The 15,353-nt window shown below is 35.1% G+C and overlaps 1 protein-coding gene across 50 annotated transcripts in view; it reads left to right on the top strand.

Annotated features, from left to right (window-relative positions):
• LOC145293800 (putative NADPH-dependent quinone oxidoreductase VAT1L) overlaps nucleotides 1-15,353 on the top strand; it is a 324,545-nt gene that overhangs the window by 283,372 nt on the left and 25,820 nt on the right. For 20 of the 50 annotated variants that reach the window (XM_080140590.1, XM_080140717.1, XM_080140643.1 and 17 more), the window contains one exon: nucleotides 1,033-1,062. The exons of the other annotated variants lie outside the window; for them this stretch is intronic. In XM_080140590.1, coding sequence (XP_079996716.1) covers nucleotides 1,033-1,062 — 30 coding nt within the window. The remainder of the gene's footprint in view (nucleotides 1-1,032; nucleotides 1,063-15,353) is intronic. 50 annotated transcript variants of the gene reach the window in all.

Below are 15,353 nucleotides of genomic sequence, written 5' to 3'. Positions count from 1 at the left end.
GTGTTTTGTCGAACATAGCGGTCTTTGTGTCGAACTCAGGAATTTGTATGGAAATTTAAATAAAACATTTTATTTAATCCATGGAGTTAGCTACAATTACATATTAAGACTTCTACCCCATCTTGGACGGTGAAATGAGAGTAAACTAACCCTATGGATTAAATAAATCGATCTGTTCAAAATTCTGTACTGATTCCCGAATTCGGCATAAAGATTCCAGAGTTCAACAAGATGTACCTAAAGAAAAGATTACACCAGTCGAAATGATGTGCTAATAAGGTTCGAAATGAGAACAGTAGTTTGAAAATCTAAACAATACAGTTCCTATTATATTTTTCAATATAAAGTATAAATTATTAAGTGTGTTGATATTTTTTTATTTTATGTGATTCTTTAAAAATGATTTTACCAATCGTCTGAGTAGGACTAAGTAAATTTTAAAATTGTAGTGAAATATTTTTTTTTATAATGCCAATAACCTGGCACAACAATTACAAATGAAAATTGGCTTGTTAGAAACAAAGTTTGATCTGTCAGCTTAAATGCTATTTGAGTCTGATTAAAAAAAAAATGTCTAGATAACTTTGTTACCATTTTTTTTTTTTACTTTGTTATTTTCTACTTATTTTTTTATTGACTTTTCAAAATTTTCTTCACGCTCTTTTCATTCTTCCAGTGTTGTTCTTTACCTTTTTATTTTTAAGTTTTTCTTTCTCCCCTCCCCTTGCCTGGTTTCATTTTAATCATTTTTTTTCTATTTGAATAAAATTGATATAAGTGTTACTGCTTCCAGAAAAAAAGTTATTTGTCTAATCTGTTCAGCGCACAATCAACCATTTTTGCTTCATAGTCGTCGTCCTGCATCTCTCTCTCTTTCTCCCCCATCTCTCGCTCTCTCTTCTTTTTCTTTGTATCTGTATAATTAAAGCAATTAAAAAAACAACAACTCTGGTCTACATATTATATTCATATTGAGTTATTTTAATATTCATTTTAAAAAAATCTTTTGGTTTATTTGCATTTTTTTCTCAGGAAATATCCCCACCTGACACAGAACCGGAAGTGAGTATCTATTGGCTAAAACAAAAAGATAGCTCTCTGTACCCATGTCTACAATTTTAGAACTGTTTCAATTTCTTCCTTTAAATTTCCTATTTGCTTTTGGTATTTTCCTCTGTTTATTCCCTTTTATTACTTATTAAATTCAAACTTAAAATTTTTTCCAATATTGAATCAAAGGTTTCAGGATATTTTTCCAAATAGGTGCAAATACAAATGTAAAACATAGAGGCATATGCAAATCTCTCATAACGATAAGGTCCCAAAAAAATTCAGAAGAGACTCTTGCTCGTACAATACTGTCATAACGCTATCAACATTACCAACATCAAATCTTTCTCTCTGCTGTCAAAACTCGTTTTATACGTCTTTATTTAATCCGTCCTTTTATAGTGGCTTGGCCTCTACACATGCAAATCAGTTGCCCATGCGTACAAATTATTTTTAATTATAAAAATCCACAACTATAAAACAGACGTTTGTCTTTAGTAAATAACCGTTCGATACCTGACAAAACGTCTGACACACTTTGGAGTTTATAAGCTTTCATCTTTATTGCTACAAAAAATAAATTCTCCATAAGACAAAAGTTTGGGCCTTTATGAAATGGTAGTGGAAGGGGCGTGTCCCCTTTAGCAGGCACTTTTTAATCCAGATGGAGTGTATAACGTTGCGTGAATAATTCTTTCAACCCTAACAGATTGCTGGCTGTCGTTTCATAATCAGAAGTTGTTAGTTGACACGTTGTAGGTAGGCATAACGACCCTGGTGTCTAACTCTGTCCCGTGGGGAGGCATTGTAAATAGGAACAACCACCATAATGGTATTAATCGTTTTCTTTTTCTTTCATTACGAGGAATTCTCTCCTCATCTTTTCATTGTCTTGAAGGCTTTGGAAAATAAATGACTGTCGAAGATTCATTCTCAACTATCAGTTTAGCAGAAACTAGGCCATTTTGGTGGTCTTTTATCTGCCAGTCTGAGATATTCATCCAGGATAGTCTTATGAGGTCCATCCCCCCAGCCCTTGCCTCCTTGGCTTTCAGATGAAGTAAGTTTATTGCTTACTGCCTGAAGCGCACTGACTGGAGAATGCTGACGAGATTGCTTAAGCAATTTGGGTTGGGGGTGTTGGTCTGATTCTCTCCACCTTCCGACCTTGTGTCACATCTTCCTGCAGTGGAAAGAAGTAAATACCTACTTATAACCTTATGCCAAAAATATTGCCATGTTATTTTATTCATTACTAACAGACTGCCTGGCGTTGCCCAGTCGTAAAATACATACAAATGTTATATTCTATTTTATACAGAAACTGATACATGTGCATGCGAGTATTATGTTTTTTTCTAAAACCGCTCACTTCTTGTAAGTAAAAAAAAAAAAAAATTGAACTGAAATCGAAACCAAAACCTAAAGATAGGGAGTCAAGTACGATATTCATTAGACCAGAGTGACACGACCTTTTAAAAGTAGTTTTAAAGCTATTTATTCTTACCATAAGTTATCTGTAATGTGAACCATTCACGTATGTAAACTTGGGAAACAGTTAGAAAACGGATAAAAATCCAATGACTCCCACGTACCAATTTTTTCAATTTTGACCCCCTCAACAGGCCTTTTATATGGATGAAAACTGATTAAAAAGTTGTCCACATGTCTGAATATCCTATATATTAAATTTCAAGTCTGTAGATCAAAAATTCGTTGAGTTTATAGGTTTAAAAGTGTCCTCACACTCACATTCTCACTTTTATTATTCAAACACGATTTACCGCTCACTCATTTCTCGACCAAATTTCAAATAATTATTACAGTTTATAGATCACCTTCTCAGCTATATTGTGAAAAAAAAAATTTCAATATTCGTTCACTAAAACAAGTTATGATGAATTTACTGGTGCTCAAAATCGTAAAAATATGTAAGGAGGTGAGCAACGTTTTTTATGACTGGTTTCCATAGAAACCACGTCGCTTCAGTGACTACTGTTGCTACTAATTCGAAAAGAGAAGTAACAAGTGAAACAGAATGAAAGCATGAAAGGGAGACAATTGAGAGACTTTATTGAAAGCAGACGAGTGCCGCACAGTGTTATTACATATGTGTTTATATGGGCAAACAAATAAGACTAAAATTAAGCAAAGAACAAGTGAATTTATAAGGATCAAGACAAAAACAGTGGTATAATTAACAAAACATGTATTAACAAAAGTATACTACAAAAGTACACGTCATGATTCTGGACCCATAACTGCCACGAATCGTTGGTATTTACTTTCTCCCCACTGCAGGAAGATATGACACAAGGTTGGAATGTGGGAGAGAAGCACTCTGAGATTTTAAAAAATACTTCTGCAGCCTTGTCAGCATTTCTTGATCAAAGCGCCTCAGGCACTAGGCAATTAACTTTCTCCATTCCAATGAGGAGAGGGTAGGTCTGGAAGGGTGGACCTCCTAGGACTACCCAGAATGAATGCCTCAGCCTGCCAGATAAAAAGCCACCGAAATGACCCAGTTTCTGACGGACTGATTGTTGAGATTGGAATCATAAATGGCATGTGTCAGTGATCACAACCCGGCACCAAATGAATGGCACAAATGGCTGTGCTTAACATTTAGATGTGTTAGGAGTAACACTCAAAACAGGACCCAAGACAATATGAGATTTTATGTATTTATTTCACTCCCAGGTATTCGTCATAACAGAGGAGTAATCGACGATCTTGTCTTCTGAGACTTCTTCCCCCCCCCCCCCTGATGGGAGACCCATTTTAGCCCATCTTGTTTATTCAACGTCTCCAATCAAACTCAACGATGCTTGCGCAAACTGGAACATGTGACATATGACACGTCACATCCGGTCACCTGTTTTGAAAACTTGACCAGGTAACAATTTGGCAACCTGTCAAAACATGGCGCTTCCAATCTCTGTTGTCCACATGCTTTGTTTCATCGTCCAACTTATTCTCGACTGGCCTTTGGCCATTGATAAGTGGTGACCCTTTCTTCTTCATTATTGCAGACATCGATGATCATGGCTCTCCGGTCCTCTCTGCATTCAGTCTTTCTGATGAGATCTATAGTCGTGTTTCCAGTTGAAACTGACAGTGAACTTTGTTCGTTGTCTTCCTCTACTCTGCAGAGTAAGCAGAGCAGAGGTGACACTTTAGTATATATAAATAAAAAAAAAAATAAAAATATGCCACAGTGTTGTATAATCGTCTAAATGTTGATACGTGTACTTGGGACGAAGGGTTCACCCTGATGTGTATACGTGTCACTAAATGTTTTTCGTTGCTTCTTCACTATTCGAACCATAAAATTGTTGTCGCTGTCTATTTATGATATATTCATATCTAATTGTGTGTGTGTGTGTGTGTGTGTGTGTGTGTGTGTGTGTGTGTGTGTGTGTGTCAGAGAGAGAGAGATATACATGTATTTTGGACATACCTTAACTTTATGCGTCATTGATCTTGTCCACCTGGAATTCATTGTGTTCTTGGAGGGGAGGCTGGAACCTGTTTGGATGAAACACATTGACTCCAAGATGATGATTGGTTTTATATAGTTTTTATTCACTTTCCAGGTGTCGATCGCAGAAGAATGGAAAGTGAATGTCTTTTCTTGCTAGGTTACTTCTAAGTCTCTATTTTCACACACGTCAGCTCCCACCCCAGTGAAGGGGGGGGGCGGACAACCTATTAAACTCCACGACCAAACTCCAACTCTTGCAGCTAACCTGATCACGTGACTCACATACAGATCCGATCAGCTGACCAGTCCTTCCGGTAAACGTGTTTACAATATGATTTTTACCATATTTTGACAGATTTTATAAATATTCTTCATATTCATTTCCCGTCCATCTCTCCAGTTAGTTAGATAGATAGACCGAGATTGATAGATACAGAAATAGATAACTAAATAGAACGACACTTTCTTGTGTTCGACCTACTGCATAACAACAGAAACAAAGGTATAACTTTGTTCAGTTCCACTTGAACCGTGCAATCCTCTTCCAATGCGACATTAAATTCTTCAAGGCTTTTCGGTTACTAGCACTGACATACTCTGACCTTCAAAAATGCTTTCAAATCAATTCTCATTTGCATAATGGAATCGAGTGAGATTAACGTTCATCTTCACACGCTTTGGTGCTTCGAAAAGAAAAAAAAAATGAAAATTTAAGTTTATGAACGGCTGCACATATAGGATCAAGCGAATCGATTAAAACCAATTTTTGAATAAAACTTCTTGATTTGAACGTTCTATATTTCAACTTTTTGCTACGATGAATCAATTTATTATATTTTACGGATTAATAAAAGTTTTTATTTTGCTTGGAGATATCTATCTATCTATCTATCTATCTATCTATCTATCTATTATATAAAAGGAAGTTTGTATATGTATGTGTGTGAGAGAGAGATTTCCCTATGGACTCCTAAATGGTGGCACCCATTTTATTTTTTATTTTTTTAGTTTTACACAAATGTACTTTATGTGCCTGACAGTGTTCTTAGACAGATTTTATATCAAAATGTCTTTAATAAATATTGATAATCATTAATCGAAAAAAATCCGATGAAAGAAGGAACAGGCGATTTCGACTAAGGTTAAAACTTTATATAGCCTAACATCACAAGTGCGTTTGAAAAGTTTTATTACCACAGAAGCAAAAAGGCCCAGCATATAAAATCCACAGTAGTTCTTTAATATAATACGGATGCATTCGAAATAATTGTTTCTGTTTAGAGCACAACTGAACCATGATACTTGACTTTTTCTCTTTAAACTTTAATCCAAGCCATTATATGAAAATAATTTTATAAAATCAACAGTACGTTCTCTACAGTGTAATATAAACTACAAGGTTTTATGGGCCAAGTTACCAAAGGAAGACATGTGAAGCTTCCTCCCGGTACATTGCAGGGGGAGGGGGTCTCTTACTAGAGCAGGTAATCAATAGATTTGATTAAAAAAAAACGGGCGATTACATTGATTTCGATGACAATAAAATATGGAAGTGCGAAACCTTCATTTATCCTCATTGAGTCCCAGATAACATCGGGTCTTCTTGCTAGTCTGTATATGGATTAACTTTGCCAAACCGCATCATTCACTTCATTAATGATCATGAATTATCTAATTACAGAAACACACTGGCATCAAATGTAAAATTTTTAGATTGTTTTGACATGTTAAGCATTCAGTGTGAAGCTATGCAAAAATATGTATTAAAAACATAGGAGCAGGAACTGGAATACACCCTACTAAAGCCTGATTGTCACAGCTGGTGAATTTCAAAAATGCAATTTGGACGTGAGGACAGTTTAGAAGAACGATATGCAATAAAATTCTGTTTTAGATTTGTAAAAAAAAAATGTCACAGAAACGTATGGAATGCTTCAGACTGGCTTTGGATCATCTTTTATGAATCGAGCGTCAGTTTTTGAGTGGCATAAAAGATTCAAGGAAACAAGGGGGGTCTGTGAGGAATGATGAGAGGAGTAAAGAAGTCAGAACACCAGAGTTGATTGGCCAAATAAAGAATTTCATGGATAAGGACTGTCATGTGTCTATAGAGAAAATAAGTGCACAGTTTGATGTCAGTGTGGGAACTGTACATGCTATTATTTGCGAGGAACTGAAGATTTGCATGAAGTTTGTCCAAGGATGCTCAGAGAAGATCAAACTATTTGACCAAGATGGGCATTAAGACAGTTCTTCACCCTCCCTATAGTTCGGATCTTGCTACCTGTGCTTTTTCGGTTATTCTCTAAGCTCAAGGAAAACCTTAGAGGCTGTCATTATGAGACAATATGAAAGAGGCTGTGACGAAGGTCATTGTCATGCTGACAAAGTAGGACTTCCATGGAGCCTTCCAGAAGTCATTTTAACCGTACAACAAGTGCATTGCAGTTGGATAAAATTACTTCGAAGTGGACTAAATCGATAAAAGTCTGGAAACTTATTGGAGGCACATTGACCAAGTCCTTTCTACTTATCCTTCAGCTAACATTCACGTATGTGGAGACTTCAATGTTCACAACGTCGAATGGTTGACCCACTCAAACAAGACCGATGATGAGGGGAGGTTCTGTCATGATTTCTCCATTGCCTATGACCTCACTCAGATTGTTCAGGAACCTACCCGTGTGCCCAATAATGACGGCCAGTATGCGAGCCTACTAGACCTTTTTCTCACAACTTGCCCTGAACTATGTTCAGTTTCTGTTCTGTCGCCTCTTGGATCTTCTGACCACTCTGTTGTATCAATTAAGATAAAAATGAAATGTAATAAGTCCCCAGACGTACCTCTTCATCGTACAGTATATCGATACACTAAGGCTGACTGGGATAGCTTCCGTACATTTATATCTGATCTACCTCTGCATTCCATGTTTAAAAAGGATGTGTCCTCTATAGTATTAGACCTAACTGAATGGTTAATTGTAGGTATTGACCGTTTCATTCCCTCTAAAAAGTTTCAGCAAAAACCTAACAGCCAGCCATGGTTCTCTCCAGAATGTGCTGCTGCCATTGCGCACAGAAATCACTTTTTCCACTGCTTCAAACGTAATAGATGTATGGAAACTAAAGCCGTTTTCAGGACTGCCAGCAACCATTGTAAGAAAGTAATAAGGAACGCAAGAGTGTTGTATGCTCAATCTGTTAAGTCCAAAGTAGCTGAGCAGCGGCTTGGTTCCCACCAGTTTTGGCAAATAGCAAATAGAATCCTGAACAGAAGCGTGTGCTCCATCCCAACTATTATCAATGGACCTGAGGTAATCTCGTCAGCATCAGACAAAGCCAAACTCTTTGTCAAGAACTTTGCAGCTAATTCTACCCTTTGCGACCAAGGCCGCCAACCCCCAATATTTCCTCCTGTATCAGAAAACACGCTATGTGATATACGTATATCTGTACGTGATGTTGCGAAGCTAATCAAAAACCTTGATTCGAGTAAAGCAACTGGCCCTGATGGTATTCCAATTATAGTACTCAAAAAACTTCAACCTGAATTAGCGCCCATACTTACAAAACTGTTTAAACGTTCTCTTAAGGAGAATAGTTTCCCATCTCCCTGGAAAATCTCATTAGTATGCCCTGTATTTAAGAATTCAGGTGATCGCTCATCCCCCTCTCAGTACAGGCCAATAAGTCTCCTGTGCGTCATGAGTAAGTTGCTAGAATCTGTGTTAAATACAGAAGTAATCAAACATCTCAACAAAAATAACCTTCTTAGTGACACTCAATATGGTTTCCGTTCTGCTAGATCTACAGCAGATGTCCTTACAGTTATATCGCATAGGATTAGCAAATCTCTCGACGGTGGCAATCTTTCTAGGGCAATTGCTCTTGACATATCTAAAGCCTTTGATAGGGTATGGCATAAAGGTTTACTTCATAAGATCGCTAGCTATGGTATAGCTGGAAAAGTCTTCTCAATTATTAAATCATTTCTCTCTGATAGGTTCATAAGAGTAGTAGTTGAGGGGCAAAAATCAGAAGCTCACAGTATTAATGCCGGTGTCCCTCAGGGATCCATCCTGGGCCCAACTCTTTTCCTGATCTACATTAATGATCTTCCAAATCATATCCTTACATCATTTGTAGACATTTATGCTGACGACACTACCATTTATGGTACCACATCTAAGACAGTAAACGACCAAGTTCTCTCCAATTCTCTCTCCTCTGATCTTGAGCACGTAGTACAATGGGGAAAGGAGTGGCTGGTTACTTTTAATGCATCTAAAACCAAGCTTCTCTCTTTACATCATCAACATTCTAATTCACATTCGTCATCAATTGAAATGAATGGCTCTCGTCTTCAGGAGGCCTCAAGTTTTGACAAGCTTCTGGGCTTGACCATTACTCCTGATCTTAAATGGAACACGTATATCAAATCTGTTGCCGAGGCCGCTGGAAAAATGGTGGGATCTTTCTATCGATCCAGTAGATATCTCACTGCTGATGCTATTCTCTACCTATATAAGAGCCAGGTACGTCCAAGGATGGAATACTGTTGCCACATCTGGGCAGGAGCTGCTAGAAAGGACTTGTCCTGCCTTGATAGAGTTCAAAATAGACTTCGTAGCCTCGTAGGAGATGTCCTTTTCTCCTCCTTGCAACCTCTATCTCACAGAAGAGATGTTGCGAGTTTGTCTCTGATGTATCGTTATTTTCATGGAAAGTGTTCAACTGAGCTTCAATCTATGGTCCCCCCTCGCCAAACTTTCACAAGAAACACTCGTCTAGCTGTAAACACTATCAATAATTTCCCCCACTCTTTATCTGTGCCTAAACCTAAACGTAGATTCCATGAACAAAGCTTCTTTCTTAGAACTGCACGCCTATGGAATTGTCTTCCGTTTTCCTGCTTTCCGGCTGACTACAATATGGTTGTGTTCAAGTCTAAAGTAAATAAGTTCTTGATGAGCCGTTCCATATAAGTTATTAAATTTACCAAATTTTCATTACTAATGATTACTATATTGACCAATTTCTACTGTACACTCTTTAACCCTTATCCTTGAGTGGCCTCTGGGCCTTGATAATGTGGTGATGCCTTTGTAAAAAAAAAATAAAAATAAAAATAATATAAGGTAATCAGTTGAAAATTAGACAAAAGAAAAAAAATGGATAAAGGACGTCTGTGAATGTGCGAAAATGAACGTGAAACGAGCGAACGTCTTTGCCCAATGTCATAAGCTTCCAAAATATTCAGCCATGTTAGTGTATATAAAAAATAGATAAAAATTTAATATCCTCTTCCATATGTTATGTCCGTGACTGCGTCCGTAACTCTGTCTGTTACAGCTTCGGGTTTCCTTTCATGTCTGGTCGTTTGCTTCTTGTCTTCTCTATCTTTGATGTTTTCTAGCTTTATGCTTTCATCAAATAATTTGTCTTCACCTAAAATGGCTGCCGTTTCATCATTTGTTTCGTGTATCTTTCATCTTGAAAAAAAAGTCTATTCTTGCGCATTTTGTACAGACATAAATTTAAAGATAAAATTGTTTTTTTGATTAAGATCAAAGTGTAGTATCTTTTTGAACTTTGTTTTTGTGTGTCACTCACCACTCTCAATGTACATTACATATCTAATTGGGATTTTCCCAATTGTATGAATTATGAAAGATATTGTGACGCCGGCGAAAAGAAAGGAACACAACACTGACAAAAGTGTAATTACAGCCTGTATTCCGCAGAAGGGAAAGAAGAAAGAAAAAGAAGACATTGCCGTGCAAATATTTCGTATATTGCGGGGGTGGGGTGAGGGGAGGCTTGTATGCGCTCTTTTAACGGTCCTTGTTTTTTTTTGTTTTTTGGTGGGGGGGGTCCATTCTCTGAGTCCATTTCGGTGTAGTTTAGAAATAGTCTTGCTTTCCTGTGCTGCAGATGCTAACATGAACACTCGGGCGTATTATGCTGTGTTGAGAGAAAGCAGCTACCGTGTTTACTAGGTGGAAGATCACAGTAAAAGAGAAATGAACTTTGAAAAAAAAAAAAACGCTCGCATTGAGTTCTAAAAGATCGCCTGTGATTGGTTGTTTTCATCCAATCACAGGACGTGTAACAAGCGAATTCAGTAATAATTTTAAAAATATATTTAAGAATCAAATGTTAAATTTCCAACAATCTGGGGACATTTTAAGTAGGATGGCCCTCTGGAGTAAATGTAGTATTGTTATCACTGCAATGAGTTTAACCAAAAGTAGTATAGACAAATATCTTAGGGGAAACAAAGAATACCCTTTTTGGGGAGATAGATTTTACTCGCAATAAAAACTGACCTTGTGTCTAACTTCGCCCTAGTGGCGAAGCAAGTAACTCGAGACTCCATTTATTTTATATCTAAATAAGCTGTATCAATCCAATGTTACCCGGGATACACTGAAGTCATTTTACCTTTTTAATTTTTACTATTTTTGCCACATTTTGAAACTTATACAGAAACAAATATAACATTTTAGTTGTAAGGGAGACAACTTCTATTATGTTTCAGAATTTTTTTAGATAAGGAATGATAATTTGTATTAGTGTCCTCATCTTTTCGTTTCAACTGCTATGATATTCTTCGATATAATATATGTTATTTCCGATGCTGATTTCTATTTTTAGGTTATTATTTTTAAATATTTCATATAAGCAGCTGCTTGAATTGGATTAAGTAATTTTTTAATCTCGTTAGTTTTGTACAGTTCTAGAAGGTCCACCCCCTCCCTAGCTTTTCCTTGTCCCTCCGAAAAGGGGTTAAGCTATTTCTAATCGTCTGAGACGTCCCTACAGAGAAATACTGACGAGGCTGCCCAAGCATTTGCTTGCAGGCCGGAGTGCTCTTTCTCTAGAGCACTGGCTTTTTAAATTCCGCATTTCGACCCTTGTGTCACATTATCAATAAAACGCTATTATTAATCTACTATTAATAATAAAAAAAAATGAAAATTGTCTACGCATAAGCAAAGTTCGATTTGTAAGATCAAATGCTATTTGGGTCTGACTTTTAAAAATCCTTTATCCGTTAGAAGATAGATGTACATGCATGTGTTTCCTTTCAACAACAATCATCGACTCCCAAATTCTCTGCGTCATGTTTTTTTTCTTTCATCTTCCAATCTCGTTCTGCCCATATCGTTGTCTTTCACACATTGGCAACTGTCGATGGTGGGCACTTGTTCACAAGCATAAATATAAACAACACAAGAGAAACAAAGGAAAACACAGACTGTGACACATTCCGTAGATATCAGTTGGGATTTGGGTGCGTGTATGACACCATCACGGAAAACAGCCGTCTAAACACTTAGTTTTCTGTCGAGGCCGTGTTCGTCAGTTGGTTGATCAGTTCATATCCCCAACTGTTCCAAGCCACAACCTGCTTTTAGCTGTCCCAACCTTTCCTTAAATGTCGCAAACTCAAAACTGTCCGCAAACTATCCCTGACTGTCGTAAACTGATGCAAAATTTACTCCCACTCCTAAACTCTCCATAAAATAACTCTAAATATATTGACCTCTATGTCCGGTCTTTTGTTTTGGTTACCACTATACCTTGATTAGCAATCCTATTTCAGATGGCCTTTGTGTGCACTTGTGAAAAACTTTCCCCATTATCTTTCTACTAATCTCACTTCCTATAACTTTGTTCAGCTCATTTCCTCTTTTTGTTATATTTTTCTTTTCTTGAATCACTTCCTAACACTTTGGATGGGATACGTCCTTTAAATATTTGTTGGTAATTATTTCATCGGAAAAACAGGTTTATTTTGTTTAATACGTTTACGTTTATTTTAATCATCAAATAATTCAGAATTATCTTATTTTTTGCCTTTTTAACACTTTTGTCAATTCATTTAAACACAATTATTTTATACAATTTTTGGCATATTTTTCTTTTATTTTTTATTATTAATTCTTTTTTACTTGTTCAATTGGTTTTGTTTACATATTTTTCTTATTTTTTATTTCTTTTTTTTCTCATAGTTTTTGTATTGCTTTTTAAATCATTCTTATCTTTTTTTTAGCTTAGTTATTTATTTTTGTGTGTAAGTTCTGTTTTTATTGTTCTTTGGTTCTTTTGTGTAGGTTTTCCGCTTTTCTTTTAGATTATTTCTTGATTCCCTTTTTTTAAAATTTGTTTCGTTTTTTTTTCTTTTTGGTTATTTCTTGTTTCCTTTTCGTATTCGTTTGTTTTTGTTTTTTTCTTTTGTTTTTTTCTTTTGTTTTTTTTTTTTAGATTATTTATTTTGATTGTATTTTTTTGTTTTTTTTTTTCGTTTTTATTATTATCTAGTTTTTTATATGTACTTTGCTTTTCTTTTAGATCCTTTCTTGTTTCCTTTTTTTATTTCTATCAATTTTATTTTTAAAATTTTATTATTTCTTGATTCTTTGTGTACATGTTTTATTTTTTCTGTTTCCTTTGTTTGTATTTGTTTCTTTTTTATATCTTTCTGTTTCTTTTTTCTTGATTCATTTTGTGTGACTTTAGTTTTTCATTTATAGATTATTTCTTGTTTCCTTTTGCTGTTTGTATCTGTTTCGTTTTTCGATCACCTTCATTTGTTACTCTTTGCTTCGTTTGCTCCTTTCTTTCATTTTTCAATCATATCATTTCCCATTTTCCCAACAAATAGCAAACCATCCCATCAACTACAAAACATCAAGTAAGTATCAATTGTATTCATATTAAATAATATCTAATAATGGATCTTTTTTAATTTAACAAAATTTTTTCTGTTGTATTTAGTTTTCTTTCTGTTCTTCTAGTTTTGTGTTTCGTTCTTTGTCATTCACAAAAATTTCTTGAAATCCTTGAATAGAACTAGAAATGAATTTCAACCATCAAACACTCAAACACAATTCCATCAATGAATTTCATTTTTGTTCAATTATTTTTAAAACAAGATTAATTTTTCATTGATGCGTTTTATTTATTCTCTCTGTCTCATCTTTTTCCGTAGTCCATAATAAAATTACAGGAAAAAGTCACATAAAATGTCTGAGTTTTGATTAAGGAAAAAGTCACAGGAAAAAAGTTACGATGAATGTATTGTGTTCGGTAATAATTACCAGGAAAAAGTCATATAAAATGTCTCAATTTTAACTAAGGAAAAAGTCACAGAAAAAAGTTACAATTAATATATTATGATTAATAATAAAGTCACAGAAAAAAGTCATAAATTGTCTCCATTTTAATTAACGAAAAAGTCGCAGGAAAAAGTTGCAATTAATCTATTTTTGCCACAAGATAAAGTTACAGAAAAATATCTCAGTTTATTTTAGAAAAAAAAATCACAAGAAAAAAGCTACAATTAATTTATAGCATTTGGTAATAAATTTAGAAAAGTCACAGGAAAAGTCCCAAATTATGTAGATCAATAATACAGCAAATGAAAAAAGGGTCATGAAAATCAAAAAAATATTCAAGTCCCAATTAATTTAAGTATTATAAACATTTAAAATAATAAAACACAAATATTTATTGTCAGGGTTGGGGTGAATATCTTACATTAAATATTAAGTGAAAATTAAATGGTTAACTTTTCTATTAAGACATAGAAAGATTTTTCCCCTCCTTTTGGATTCTTTTCGTTTGTAAATTTCTTCTAGATTTCTGTTTTTAGCTTCTTTATTCATTAACTTTCTATGTTTCCTTTGTTAACTTCCTCTCTTTCTATCATCTTTTTTCTTATTTTCTATATTTTTCTTTCGTAGTTTTTATTTATTTATTTTCCTTCAATATTATTCATTATTTTCCTTCAATATATTCATCATCAAAAACTAATATATTTTTTTTTTACACAGTGATCACCACTTATCAAGGCCCGGAAGCCACTCAGGGATAAGGGTTATTGCAAGTACATTACGTTAGTGAGGAGATTTGATGAAGTGTTTACTTAAGGGGGCGGTTCATTAGGAATTTGTTAACATTAGACTTGAAGACATCCAAGTTGTAGTCCGGAGGGAAGCAGGCAGACGGAACAGAGTTCCACAGGCGTGCAGTTCTAAGAAAGAAGCTTTGTTCATGAAATCCGCGTTTTGATTTAGGCACAGATATAGAGTGGGGGAAATTTTTCACAGTGGAAAACTAATATATATTCTTTTCACAGTAAAACTAATATATATTTCTACGATAAAATAGTGGAAGGAATTTTTTTTTTTAAATAGGCTTGTCCAAATTAAATATCGATAGGCACGTACGTCATTAAAAGAGGAGTAACAAAGAAAAGTGAGCAGCACGAGAAAATCCTTCCAGCAGAACAGCGAGGCGTTGCAGATAGGAATCAGAAAGTGCCATAGAATCAAGAGTCAAAGAGAAACCATGTATCTGTTGCTTATAATCGAAGTAAATTTTTAACATCAATCTTGTATTATTTTGATTCTTCAGACAACTGTTCTAGCCTTGATTGCTATTTTTGCGAGGACCCGTGGTATAGTGGATAAAGTTGTTGGTAAAATTAAGTTGTAGATTACACTCTTTTGAGGATTTAATGTTAAATCTTCAGTGTAGGTGACATTCAAAATAAGTGTAAATTATTTAGAACGTCTACCTGGTTATTGCTCCCGGAACAAGAACCCCTTAGATTAAATAAAAGGGTTCCGTTCTAAATTCCGTACAGATTCTCGAGTCCGACAGAATGATTCCCGAGAGCAGTAGGATATACCTGAGGAATGTAGAACGTTACATCGACCAAAACGTTACGAAAATGACATTCAAGATGAGAACAGTAGTCCAAAGAATCCAAAATAGTACGAATAATCAAACATTATCTAAAACATTC

This window comes from Euprymna scolopes, chromosome 2, assembly GCF_053919585.1.
Source record: "Euprymna scolopes isolate OS-2025 chromosome 2, ASM5391958v1, whole genome shotgun sequence".
Lineage (NCBI taxonomy): Eukaryota > Metazoa > Mollusca > Cephalopoda > Sepiida > Sepiolidae > Euprymna > Euprymna scolopes.
Note: the sequence above shows the minus strand (reverse complement) of the source record. Positions and strands in the feature narration are given on the sequence as shown.